Genomic DNA, 13558 nt, shown 5'->3' with positions numbered 1-13558 from the left:
AAAATTAACCCTTTTCGCTATTACCTCCTCCCTGGTTTTCAGCAGTGACCTGTAGCTTGCTCCCACTTCCCAGCCTGTCTCCCAGCTGCTGGCCTGGAGGTGACATGGGATCTGAATGCCATCAGCTGAGCAGCCACGCAGGACGAATACTGAGTGGGTCATCTGTGGCATTCACGAGTGACCGAGGCAGCATCTGGTGATTCTGATGTCAGCTCTCAGTTGATGCCGGTGCTGGGCTGTGAGGAGCCCCTTTCTCTCTCTGATTAAGAGTCACGTGTTCTGTGGCTGCTTTGCTGACCCTTGGGCCGGAGAGAGTTTGCAGCTGACCAGTGGGAGCGCACGGGCATTCCAGGCTCTGGAGCGAGGTCACATCTCGGCTGCAGATTGCTCCCTGCTCCCCCAGCGCTAAGCACCTGGTCACACAAAACAGAACCAGGGAAGCTGAGAGAGGACCCGGTCACGTTTTCTCAAAGGGCATCTCTGGCTTTGGGCCTTTCTCAAGGTCAGATCCGCCTGCTTTCCCTGTGGTGGCGTTTTAGCTCTTGACTTCCAGGGGCGCATGAACTGGAAGAGAGCACGGTCTCGATCTGCCTGAGAATTGGCTACAGTATGTTTTAGTGAAATGACGTGGGCAAGACTTGTCACCAGATAATCTTTGGGATGTCAGTGACATTAATGCTATCGTGGCCACAATTTCCACCATTCCTTCTAGTTTTTGTTGACATGGCCAGACACTCTGCTGAATCCTTTGGAGAGAGGGACCGTGAGTGATTCTTAGGGTCTTCAGCAAGGGTCTGCAGAATATCTCAGCTGGTTCAGACCGTGTATTCTCTGGGTGCCTGTGACTGTTCAGCTCTGCCTTTATAGTGTGAAAGTAGCAGAGACACATTATGAATGGGTGCAACTGTGTTCCAATCAAACTTTATTTAAAAACAGGCAACAGGGGCGCCTGGGTGGCGCAGTCGGTTAAGCGTCCGACTTCAGCCAGGTCACGATCTCGCGGTCCGTGAGTTCGAGCCCCGCGTCGGGCTCTGGGCTGATGGCTCAGAGCCTGGAGCCTGTTTCTGATTCTGTGTCTCCCTCTCTCTCTGCCCCTCCCCCATTCATGCTCCGTCTCTCTCTGTCCCAAAAATAAAAAAATAAAAAAAAACAAAAAAAAAAACCAGGCAACAGGCTGTAATTGGTTTGCAGGCTATCGATTGTTAACCCCTGGTCTACGTTATAATTTTCTTTATTTTCCAAAAAGATTTTTTTTACATTTAAAATGTACCTTTATGATAAGAAAAAAAACCCCGCATGTTATTTGAAGGAATAGTCACATAAATATTCCTGCCATAACACAGGCTAGCTCTTTTATTGGTTTAGTACCTGAGAGTTTTCGTTTCTTTTTCAGGTTTATTTATTTATCTTGGGAGAGAGAGAGAGAGCAGTCGAGCATGCGAGCCAGGGAGGGGCAGGGAGAGAGGGAGAGAGAGAATCTCAAGCAGGCTCCACGCTGTCGGCTCAGACCCCCGATGTGGGGATCCATCTCATGAACCGTGAGATCAGGACTTGAGCCGAAATCAAGAGTGGGACCCTTAACCAGCTGAGTCACCCAGTGTCTGAGAGTTTAAATGGACTTCTATAGGTGTTAGCTTCTTTCTTAACACCCACCCAGTTCTGAGAGAGCAGGAAACTATAAAAAGCTATTGGTATTGTAAATGTGAGTATGAATGCACAGTCCCGTTTTACTCGATGTAAGCTTGCCACGGTGATGGGCGGAGGAGATTCAAGGAAAGTCTTGGTTCACTCTATTGTGTTTTAAAAACCACTTTAGTTTCTGTGTGGTAGCTACCGCACTTTGTGCAGAGACCCCTGTACGTCCCTGGAGGAAGTGGAATGGACTTCTCAGGAGCGAGTTAAGGGATTCCAGCTCCGAGACAGTGCCAAGTTCCCTTTGTAACCAGCATTATACTTCATTCCCATACTGGTGTGGTGTCGATCTCAGTAGCACCGGGCACAAAGCCAGTTACCTGTCTAGATATGAAGTGAGGCTCCTTGTTCTTGTCCACGTCGACCGTGTGGCCGCTCCTGGCTGGGCTCAGCCCTTGCCTCGTTTTTCTCAGCGGACCCCAAACACCCCTCCTCAAACCTGCCCTGTCGATATTCAGCCCCATGACCGCAGTTTAAGGTCACAGCCCTTTGAATTATAGCTTGTTGGTAGATTGCATAACACGGAGGCATTTAACTTTCTGGATTTTGAAGAAACAGGTTCTTCTTCAAACTATGAAATCACATAAAAAATGAAACGGGTATCTTGGGGCGGCTGGTGGCTCAGTCGGCTAAGCGTCTGACTTCAGTTCGGGTCATGATCTCGCGCTTCGTGAGTTCAAGCCCCGGGTTGGGCTCTGTGCTGACGGCTCAGGGCCTGGAGCCTGCTTCGGATTCTGTGTCTCCCCTTCTCTCTGCCCCTCTTCCATTCACTCTCTGCCTCTCTCTCAAAAATAAATAAACATTAAAATTTTTTTTAAATAAATGAAATGGATATCTTAAACACATATTCAACCTATTAAGTCACTTGGGTTTTTCCTCTTGGTCCGCCGACTGATTAATAGGCTGTGTGTGATTTGCTGGCCCTCCCATCAAATCAGGAAACTGCCCCATGGTTACTATGGGAAGAGGGCTTTTCACGGGGATTGTCCTATTTTGTTTAAAATGATCTAGTGGTATATTGTTACCAGTGGGTCTGGCTATTTTATGAGACCTAGATTGTCAAAATATTTGCGCCCTAAAGTAGCTTCTGAAATTTTCAGCGTTGGGAGAAAGTATCCGGATCTAGTTGGCTTCTACACTCTTGTTCCTTTCCGTGGTCTCAGATATATGCAGGCCTCGTGCAATTTAGATAAACAGACTCCAGGCTGGACTCCAACCCAGGTTTATGGATGCACAATCCCAGGCCTCAGTGAGCCTTCACGCTTTAGCTGTGATTTTGTTGAAAGCTTTTTAATCTTTAAGTAATACCCTTGGATTTCTTGGCGGCAGAACGCATGAACTCATTAGTCTGTATTTTGCCCGGTGCCCATCTGGCACGGTTTATGCCTTTGTGCCCCTGAAGACCGGTAAATCTTGAGTGAATCGGAACAAAAGATTGATGAATGTTTAAGAGCCAAAGGTCATATGAAGAGTGCAATGTTTTCCCATCTCCCACTCTCTTCTGCCCCTCACTGTATGTGAGAGGGCGGACTTCCCAAGAAAGCAAAGGAAAAACTAGGGATGGGGGTGGGGGTGGGTAGGGTGGAAGCTGTGGTACATGAGCCCCTTGAAGTGTTTGGGGCCCATCCGACCCACCATTTTAAAATTTCAGATTCTTTACGTATTTCCTTTGTGAATCCGTTGGACTTGAAACAGTTAAAAAGAGTTGTCTCTACTAATGAGGAGGGGAGGTGGGCAAGTGTGGAAGATTGTTTAAGTCCTACTGCACTCCAGGGACTTAGGGAAGGTGAGGTCTTCAGTGGGAAGAGACCACCCAGAAGTTGAATTGGCTTTATTTTCATAATCTCCATCTTAAGACTGGTTTGGCAGGAAGTCCTGAAATTGGATTTTGACACCCCTTGGCTTCTAAGCATCAGTCCTGCTGTTGTGGGGATTTTGATATATACAGATCTTTTGGGACAATGGCTTGTGCTCAGAGAAGGCAATGGCTTGTGTGTATGTGGGGGGTGGGGAGGAACAGGTGGGCGGGGTTGGATGGTGGGTAGCAGGGTGTGGACAAACATCTCCTTATTTGAAGTCCTTTCCTCCATGTCCCCTTCTCCTTACGGTGGGACCGCCGATGACCTCTGAGCCTTTACAGCTCTCCTGCACGTCCCACGGGAGAGGCTGTCTGTCCATAGTCCAGGGAGCACCGCCCGCCATTCTGTATTCCAGACACTAGAATGGATGTAAAATAAACTTGCCTCTCCAGATAGTTAAGGGTCTCAGAAGAAAAAGACAAATAGATACACGTTTTCTTGAAGCTTATTGTAGAGCTGTCATGCCTGGCTGCTTTGCCAGGATTTAACCTCGAAGCTTCGACATTAATTTGGGCTCCACGGTTCATGAGATCCATTTTTTTACCTCCTGCCCTGGAGACTAATATCTCCGCTCGTTCAGTGCTATATCCAGGTCTCTTAAATTTCTGTGCTTGCTAGGGAATGTATTTCTCAGGGTATGTTTATCATTCCACCTGATTCTTGAATCTAAATTATTCTCACCACTTGCCCTTAGTAAGGCTTGACATCCAGTGTTCATCTAACCAGAGTCCTCTCTCTCTCTGTGTGGTTTCAGGTTTGGAAAGAAATCCCGGCCTGCGATGTATGATGTGACCCCCATCGCCTATGAGGATTACAGCCCCGATGACAAGCCCCTGGTCACACTGATTAAAACAAAAGATTTGTAATCTCTTTTGGGGGGGGGGAATTATTTTTCAAAAAAGATGGGCTACCACCCTCATTTAAATATTTTTAAGAAAATAAAAAGCTTAAATTTGAAATGGTAGCTGCTCAAGAGTTTTCGGTAGACTATCGAAGAACTAATTTTCTGCAGCTTTTAGTTTGGAAAAAATATTTTAAAAACGAAATTTGTGAAACCCATAGACTACGTTTTAATGTACTTTCCGCTCTTTAAACTGTATGCTTCGACTAGTGCGTGCTTCTCCCATGGGGGACACCGTCATGAAACCCAGATGGTGTTTCATGAAGTTTCTATGTGACTTGTGAGTGCCAGCTTTCTGAGTAGTTAGGAAACACATGTAGAGTATGACCCATATAACAGTATAGCCGTCACCTAAAAAGAAGTCTGAAATGTTTGTTTCGTGAAAAAGAAACTAGTTACATTTATTATTCCTAACCCGAATGAAATTAGCCTTTGCCTTATTCTGTGCATGGGTAAGTAAATTATTTCTGCACCGTTTTGTTGAACCTTGCAGAAATGTTCCTTTGAGTTTGTTCTTGTCACTTTCGTAACGGTGGCCGAGCTAGGCCTTGAAAACCATGCATAGGGAAAGGGCCTGGTGAGGCAAATTATGATCGCATCGAATCTATATTTTCTTTAAAAAGTCAAGGTTTTTATATCGTGAGTAAATTAAATTTACGTTGGAGTTGTTTGTTGCTAAGAGGTAGTCAATATAAGAGAGTACTAGTTCCTTCGTAGTGTGTATTTCTCATAATGCATCTTTATTTACATCCAGGACATGTCCGTGGCTGTATTGGATTGATATGTGCTTCTTCTGATTCTTGCTAATTTCAAAGAATATTGAATAAATGTTACCAAGTCCAGGATGCGCTTGTCCCTCGTTCTTTTAAAATTACAGAAAACATTTTGGGTTTGCTATTCATTGTCAATCTCCTTGTTTTTCACATCTTAAATATTTCAAGGAGTACATTTCTGTGCCTTCTAGGAGCCCTCCTGACCTCCTGATTGCCAGTGACCCATCCCTCCGTTCCTTTAAACATGAAAGGTGGGGGGGGAAGGATAAGAATTCTCATTTCCGCATTTACACCAGAACTTGCCCGCGACATGCAGCACGCGTGGCCACTGAGGTGCATTGGAACGTGGAAATGCTTGTAGGCATGATGTCCAGGGGACCTGCGGCCCCAAGAAATGTCTCCTAAGCGCTGGGTCCAGTGGAGGTCAAGTGAAATGGCCTCAGCAAACAGCAGTTTGGTCCTGAGGAACTTGAAGGCAGCTTAGAACCGCCCTACATCCAATTCTATGTTGCATCCAAATGCTGCGCCCAAGTCTCGGAGTCATTTTTTTTTTTTTTTAATTTATTTTATCTTCACTTGGGAATGTTTGGTAAGGCCAGGGAAAAGTCCCTGAAACCAGGTGCGAGGGAGGATTTCGGGCAAAAAGTGTTTAAGATGCATTCCTCTCCCTCTCTTCCCTCAAACATCTGTCCCTAATCCTACAGATGATATAGCAACACACCCACGCTCTGATTATTAAGCGGTAGCGTGCGTATGTTAAGATTTTTAGTTCCTATGAGTGTTTAGAAACGAACTTAGAATATGAACAAGGGCGTTCCCTCCCCCCCCCCCCCCCCCCGCCCCGTCCTGGACTCATGCCCCCCCCCCCCCGCCACGCCCCAGGGCCATGTCTGCCCCGCTGGGTCTTCCTTTGGAAGCTGCCCCATCCCACCGTCTCAACCCTTCTCAAAGTCGCTCTATGTGATGTCCCTCGAAGGGCTTGTGGGAAATCTTTTGCCAATCGCCGTCTGTCTTTTTAAAGCAAATTAACGGAGCCTGCTAATTCAGATTACTGCCTTCAGACAGTCTGAGGGGCCGACCCCAAACACATTCAGTAATAAGACGTCCCACTGAGCATTTGTTGTGCGTCAGGCAGATGGTGACCCTGGCTATCAAGGTCATGGCTCCTTTTGAACCAGCAGTTCAAAGAAACAAATGGAGTCGCACCGCTAAGAGCCGGTGAAGGAAGGTAAACTGCCCTTGGGCGGCTGATTTGTAGCAGAGTGGATCGGAATCTTGCTGCGACCGTTTCCCTGCTAACGACTTGGGCAGAAACTCCTGACCTACGCCTCAAAACTTGGAGAATGGGGATAAACGATAGGACCTCCCGCAGGATCGTCATGAGGATTAGGTGCCAGGATGTATTTAGATCCCTCTGCTCACCGGCAGCTCCCATTACGCATTCGGCGCGTTAGCCATTGCTGTCGTCCTTGTGCTTAGTTTAGGTACAGACCATTTCCAAGGTAGTCAATTAGCTTGCTTTGGATGGCTGTGCCTGTGATCTTGGAGTCAGTGCGTCGTGGACGGTGGATGAGTTAGTGGTCCTCGTAAAGCCTGGGGCACTTTCTGCAAGTGTGTGAGACGCTCTTTGGTCAAGTCGTTACTTTACACTGTTGGTGAAAAAAGCGTTTGATGAGCGAGAGTAAATACCTGCCAGGACTTGTTGAACTGGTGACAGTCTCATGACTCAAGTGGGGTTGGAATTAGCCCTTTTCTAACGTGGGTTTTCACAAGGCAACTGTACGTCACAACAGGGATCCTCGCCTTCAGAGGTGTTCCAGCTCGTTTTGTAGTTTTTACAGAAGCTCTTGATTCTTGCAAGGAGATGGCACACACAGATAAATGATCTCCAAGTGATTTTAACAGTTGGGAGCTGGTTTTTTGACACCCGTACCAAGGTCTCTGCTCATCACAACCAGGCTTGCACCTGCTGGCCTTGGATCACCGACCCTGACCCCCCTCAGTGGAATAGAGACCTACTTTTAATTTCTTGGGGACACTCCATACTGTTTTCCATAGTAGAACCAGTGGAAATGTGCTAAGATGATCTGATTCAACAGAGTGCCAGCCATCTTGCCTCACCTGCACCCCTCCAGTGGTTTCTGGGGGAATGGAGGGACAGAAAGAGTTCCACGGAGGACAGTTTGAAAAATACTACCAGCAAATCTGTCCCCAAGACTCTCATTCCCCAGCGTGTCAATCCACCCATCTGTGCAACAGGTGTTAATGGAGCACTCGGCAGGTGTGAGGCCGTTGCCGGGGAAGTCTCCTTGACATGTCACTTCTAAGCCAGGACCTGAAAGATGGGTGACAGAGGGGGAGGTAAGGGGAAGCTTCCAAGAATGAGAGTGGACACTTCTGGGGGACTCAGAGGAGTCAGGCCAGAGCAGCGCATACGAGGTCAAGATTCGCCTGTGCTGCTCTATGACCCAGCAATTTCGCTCCTAGGTAAATGTCCAAGGGCAACAAAAATGTGTTTAAAAAAAGCCTTATGCAACTTTCCATAATAGTCCCCAACATAGTAGAAAATGAATAAAAGGACAAAACGGAAAGAGGTACTGAAATGCAGCAATGGGTCTGAATCTCGCAGGTGTAGGTATTGAGCCAAAAAGTCAGACACAGCACGGGACATAATGCATGACTCCATCTATGTAAGATTCCAGATGGGGCACAACCAGCGTGTGGTGCTAGAAATCCAAACCTGTTGCCTCTGAGTGCAGAGGGCAGGGGAAGGACTGGAAAGTCCCAAAAGGACATTTCTGGAAGATGGAAACGGTCTGTATTTTGATTCCAGTGATAGTAACAAGAGAGTATACATTTATCACAAGTATACGCTGAAGATGTGTGCATTTTACTGTATATGAAGTTTTAAAAATCAATAAAGTTTTAAAATGCAATTGGGGTGCCTGGGCGGCTGGGCCCGTTGAGCATCTGACTTGAGCTCAGGTCACGCTCTCCCAGTTTGTGGGTTCGAGCCTCACATCGGGCTCGCTGCTGTCAGCGTGTAGCCTGATTCAGGTCTTCTCTCCCTCTCTCTCTGTCGCTCAAAAATAAATAAACCTTTAAGAAAATGAAATAAAAGCAATAAGCTCATGCAAAAAACGTGCAAGAAGGAAAGCGGGTAGGTTGAAGACAGAGGTGGGCGGGCTTCTGGGGGCGGGGAGGGTCAGACTTCCGGTGTGCTAGGACAGGGAGAAGGTGGAGGTGGTGTGTTGGTGAGGGAGGGTGGCCACGCTGCAGGTGCTGCAAGGAGAAATTAAATTCAGTTAGTGCGTTATAAACCTCAGTTTCTGGATTGAATCAGCAACTCCGTGATTTGGCAAGGTAGGTTTTGCTGGGATGAATTTTCATGCTAGTTATTAAAATTTTCTAATCCACGGATTCAAATTTAACCCGCAAACACATTCCCAGACTGTTAGGTGGCAGTAGGAAATGATTGACAAACAATTGTCATCTTTCTGTTGGCTTATTAGAACATTTCCAGGGGCGCCCGGGTGGCTCAGTCGGGTGGGCGTCCGACTTCCGCTCGGGTCACGATCTCGCGGTCCGTGAGTTCGAGCCCCGCGGCGGGCTCTGGGCTGACCGCTCGGAGCCTGGAGCCTGTTTCGGATTCTGTGTCTCCCTCTCTCTCTGCCCCTCCCCCGCTCGTGCTCTGTCTCTGTCTCTCAATAATAAACGTTAAAAAAATTTTTTTAAAGAAAAAAAAAAAAGGAAGAAAATTTCCAAATTGCTCAAGAGGATGTCCGCAAAATTGAAATCCTTTTCTTATTAAACTAGCCCATGTGGAAGATATTCCATGGACAAATTATTTTTTAATAAGGCAATTTCCTATTTTCCTGAGTCAAAATACCTCTTAACAATTTGAAATTCTTATAGTGTGGTTACCCTATACTGGAGTCAATCTTTCAGAAATGTGACTTCCATGGGGAGTTTCTGTTAAGCCATTACCGCGTGATCTTTCAGGCAGCACGATGCGCGTAACTCCCTTAGGGACAGAAGGGCGTGATAAACATACAGAGTGGTCCTTAGGTCAAACTGAGTTTTAGACAGACCTGCTTTAACACACACACACACACACACACACACACACACGTGTATACGCACGCACACACATTCTACGGAGGAAATGATTCTGTGCAGCCCTCGCTCTCCACATGAGCTGATTGAGGTCCAGGAAAACTGGAGAATGACTTACCCAAGGTCAGTGGGACACCAGTGCTGTTAAGGAACAGAAAATGGGTTCATGGAGCGGGAAGGGATGAACACCAGAATTCCTGGCACGTTGCACACAATAAATAGTAACACGCTATTATGCCTAATGGGCTCTGGTCTGCACCGGCCATCTCGGGGTCAGCTGCGTGCACAGAAGACGAGGGGTGGGATACAGAGAAATCAGGAACTGTCTTGCGGAGAAGTTACTTCACGTAACTTCGCTTATTTACGACACGAACGCGTTAGCACGGCTCGATTTCCAGAAGACTCACGAGGGCTTCAGCTGTGAACTGGGGGGATTAAGTGTAGAAAGCTTTCAGTGCAGAATAATATTGATGTGGCAAAAGGCTTCTTTCCCTCAAATCAGGCAGCTGGGGACTTGACATAGGGACTTTGTTCTTCGTATGAATTTTAAGGTGTGCTACAAGTGGATTGGCCTTAATTTTCAAATCGTCTCCGACGCGGGTGATGAGAACTACTTACGAAACAGAATAAGAACTGCAATTGAAACAGGTTTAAATGTGGGCCTGTCCAGTTTAGAGGTGGTGGGTAAGCCGGAGGCCTAAGGTGACGGTTTCTGTACAAATAGGCCCAGTTGCTTTTCAAGTCCTCACATTCAGGGTTCAGCGGACTCAACCTCTCTTGAAAGGCTACCACTACTTAGACGCTATGAAGGGTCGGGTGGTCTCCACGCCATTTGTCACGGTCCTTCTAGGTGGAACTGCATCACTTCTCTTTGTTCCACATGCCTCTCCCACCCCATCTCATCTGGGCCGGTAGAAGAACATCGGTGAACCTTCCCAGACCCTAATGCGCCCTTACCCTATTTCTTTATTTTCATTGTTCCAAATGAAACTTAGGATGAACATACGGACTCAGGTTGATGGTCTTCAGGGAAGGACGGTTGTGGAGGAGGGTGTGTTGGAAGTTTTGGGTACGAGGCGGGCAGAGGGTACAGAATGTTGAAGAGTCAGACGTGGCTGTCCGCGTACTCAAGGTTGGGCCTGCTGCATGGACAGGGCTCTATGGGCCAGCTCAGAGGAGGGAGGCTCTGTCTCTCAGGAGAGAGTAATAAAGCAAATGATCGCTGGTTATTTCTGCCCCAGCCCTGATTGTCCTTTTTATAAAGAATTTTTTTAATGTTTATTTATTTTTGAGAGATAGAGAGCAAGCGGGCAGGGGCACAGAGAGAGGGAGACACAGAATCCGAAGCAGGCTCCAGGCTTTGTCTGAGCTGTCAGCACAGAGCCCAACACGGGGCTCGAACTCACGGACTGTGAGATCATGACCTGAGCTGAAGTCAGATGCTTAACCGAGCCACCCAGGCGCCCCCTGACTGTCCTTTTTAAACCTTCTGCATTAATTTGGCTACTGCCAACTGATGCAAGGGCACAAGAATTCATGCTGAGCAAATTGCCCTCAGGGGCTGGGGCCCTCGGTGTTTTTAAAAGCCCCCTCTCACTTGCAGTGAACTTGCAAATGCCAAGGACAAGGTTCAAACCAATGAAGGATTGTTTCAGAGCGGTTGGACCTTTGACTCTCTCGTGACAGAAAAACGCCCTGATCTCCCAGTGTCCAAGGACCTCAGACTTTTAATCTGTAAGTTTTCCATTTAATTTATTTGTATTAAAAATAGATCTTTCTGCTCTCAGACCGAAATAACTAAGCTCAGATCCCTCTGTGGCAAAGGAAATGGCCCTGGGGAAGTTGGCAGACATCAGGCTGCTTGGCTGGGTTTGCTTCTTCCAGACCTGGGGGGTGCCTTTCAGGTGATTATAGCTGGCTGACCTACCTAGGGGCATGAGGTTAGATGGGGAGAGGGTCCTAGCAATCAGGTGTGCCTTTTTTAAATTTTTTTTTAATGTGTATTTATTTTTGAGACGGAGACAGAATGAGAACGGGCCGGGGCAGAGAGAGAGGGAGGCACAGAATCCGAAGCAGGTTCCAGGCTCTGAGCTGTCAGCACAGAGCCCGACGCGGGGCTCGAACTCACGACCCGTGAGGTCATGACCTGAGCCAAAGTTGGACACTCAACCGACTGAGCCACCCAGGTGCGCCTTTGAACTGCGTTCCACTCGGTGTCTCTGAGCCTTGCACTTGAAGTAGATTAGTTTTTAAGCTGCTCGTTAAGTCAAAGGCACTGGAGGCCATTGCTGTTCCTTCTTACCTTTGTTCCACAGACGAAAGCATCTTTTTTGCTCTTCTGTTCAGGAGAAAGCCTCCTCCTTCCTGAATGGCGATGAGAAATGGACGTGCTGTGTGCTCTGAGAAGGATTCCCCGGCCCTCAGCAAGTGTCCCCAGAGAGCACCTCGGAGCAGGGGTGACTTCCAAAGAGCCATTTGCCTCTTGTTGGCCAGCAAGCTCTAACGTGTCCAGATAACCCTACTCCCCAGGGAACTGACCTTCTCTCCCGTGCATATTACTGAACCACGTTAGTATATTTACAAAAGGCCTCCTTCTCCAGAGACAAGACATACAGGCCTTCCACCATGCACAGAGCTTGAAATTGGTCAGGGGGGCCTCGGGGATGGCTTCCGTTCTGCACTTCTCCTCTGTGCCCACCAAACACCCTTCTGCCGGGCGGCCCGTCTGTTTCCAGTAGTGGCCTGTCAGTAAAGGTCCACTCTGCTCGGCTCATCTAAGCCTGCAAGCCTTTTCCCCATTTGGACTTCCATTCTGGCAACAGTGCAGGCATTTTATGCCGCTGAGGACCGTTTGGTGCTTTCACGAGCGTCCCGTTCTGAGGTTTCGAAGACCACGTCGAATGCAGAAGCTCCTCTTGGGTCACTTCCCCTTTTAAATCAGTCATTTCGTTCATCAAGGAGAGGTCGCGGTGGCTGTACCAGCACTGTTGCTCCCTGGCGGGTGCTTGAGCACAGGGTACAGCCTCCTTCTGAGTCTCAGATTCCTCCTCTGGAGAAGGAGGTGGCTCTTTGCCCTCCCAGACCTGGAGTTCTAGAATTTGCTTTCTTTTCGTTGTCCAAAAGGTCCAGAGACTGCCTGCCATTGCCGGTTGGTACACTAGTACTGTACAAGAATGGCTTTCAGCAAATACATCCAGGTGTGTTCGCGTGTTAACTGTTGGGTGATTGTTCTGCAAGATGCAGAAGACTTTATGTTTTGCGCAAATACTTCAAATGCTACCCTTGGTGCCTTCTTCCATCGCCCCTCCTGCTGGAATGTTCTTATAGCACCGATAATATTCTTATTATATCCAAAGCTTACAAAAGTCAGTATGTAAAGTCCTAAAATCCAACGGAGTAGGAAAGGGCACAGGTGATTTACAGAAGTCCATATGCTAAAAAAAAAAAGGGAAAGAAAAGAAAATTATAATTCATGGGGAATGAGATACTAAATAAAAGTAAAATAATGAAATGCCAGCTTCCTCTTATAAAAATAGAGAAGTACAAAGTGCCAGAGGGCCATCTTAGGAGCTGTGGAGTCTACCTTTCCCCCAGGCACGAGGGCAATGGCTCCTCTAAAACGTCTAGCTGGGAAGGACTAAGGTTGATGGCGGGGTGGGGGCAGGGAAGGGAGGGTGGGACTTTAGGAAGCGCTCTGTGAAATCAGATTGAGTTGGTAGGCGTCCAAAGACGGAGCAGAGAACACTGATTGGCAAAGTTAAAGAACAGTGATGAGAGGAGGCATTGGGTCCACCCCCGGTGCCTAAAAGAAGAGCTCCATCCTCGGGGACGCTCCGAGAGGAGGCGTGCGGGTTGCGTCATGCGATGTCATGTGCCCGGAGAGTAAGGGGGGGGGAGGGTCTCTGCTTGGCCAGGAGGGCAAGAGACAAACACATAGGTGTGAGAGGAGCAGGGAAGGCCTCCTGGAGGTGTGATTTCTGTGAGGAAGCCAAGCGATGGCTTTGGACTGGGGAGCCAAGTGAGTGGGTGTGTGGAGGGTGATTGATTCCCAAGTTAGGCTCTGGGATTGTACTCATTACTGTTTTTTAACCTTTTTTTTTTTTTCAATTTAATATTCTTTCAGGAGCATTTCCCCTTCCTTAAGCATGGTTTTATTATTTATTTATTTATTTATTTATTTATTTTGTGGTTTATATACACAATGGAATACTACGTGG

General features: G+C 47.5%; 1 protein-coding gene across 1 annotated transcript in view; it reads left to right on the top strand.

Annotated features, from left to right (window-relative positions):
• The window catches only part of DNER (delta/notch like EGF repeat containing), a 186979-nt gene extending 182531 nt beyond the window's left edge, over window positions 1-4448 (top strand). Inside the window, exon 15 of the mRNA XM_032594126.1 lies at window positions 4306-4448. Coding sequence (XP_032450017.1) covers window positions 4306-4417 — 112 coding nt within the window. The 3' untranslated portion in view covers window positions 4418-4448. The remainder of the gene's footprint in view (window positions 1-4305) is intronic.
• The last annotated feature ends 9110 nt before the right edge of the window (window positions 4449-13558 follow it).

The sequence above is a fragment of the Lynx canadensis genome, chromosome C1 (assembly GCF_007474595.2).
Source record: "Lynx canadensis isolate LIC74 chromosome C1, mLynCan4.pri.v2, whole genome shotgun sequence".
NCBI lineage: Eukaryota > Metazoa > Chordata > Mammalia > Carnivora > Felidae > Lynx > Lynx canadensis.
Note: the sequence above shows the minus strand (reverse complement) of the source record. Positions and strands in the feature narration are given on the sequence as shown.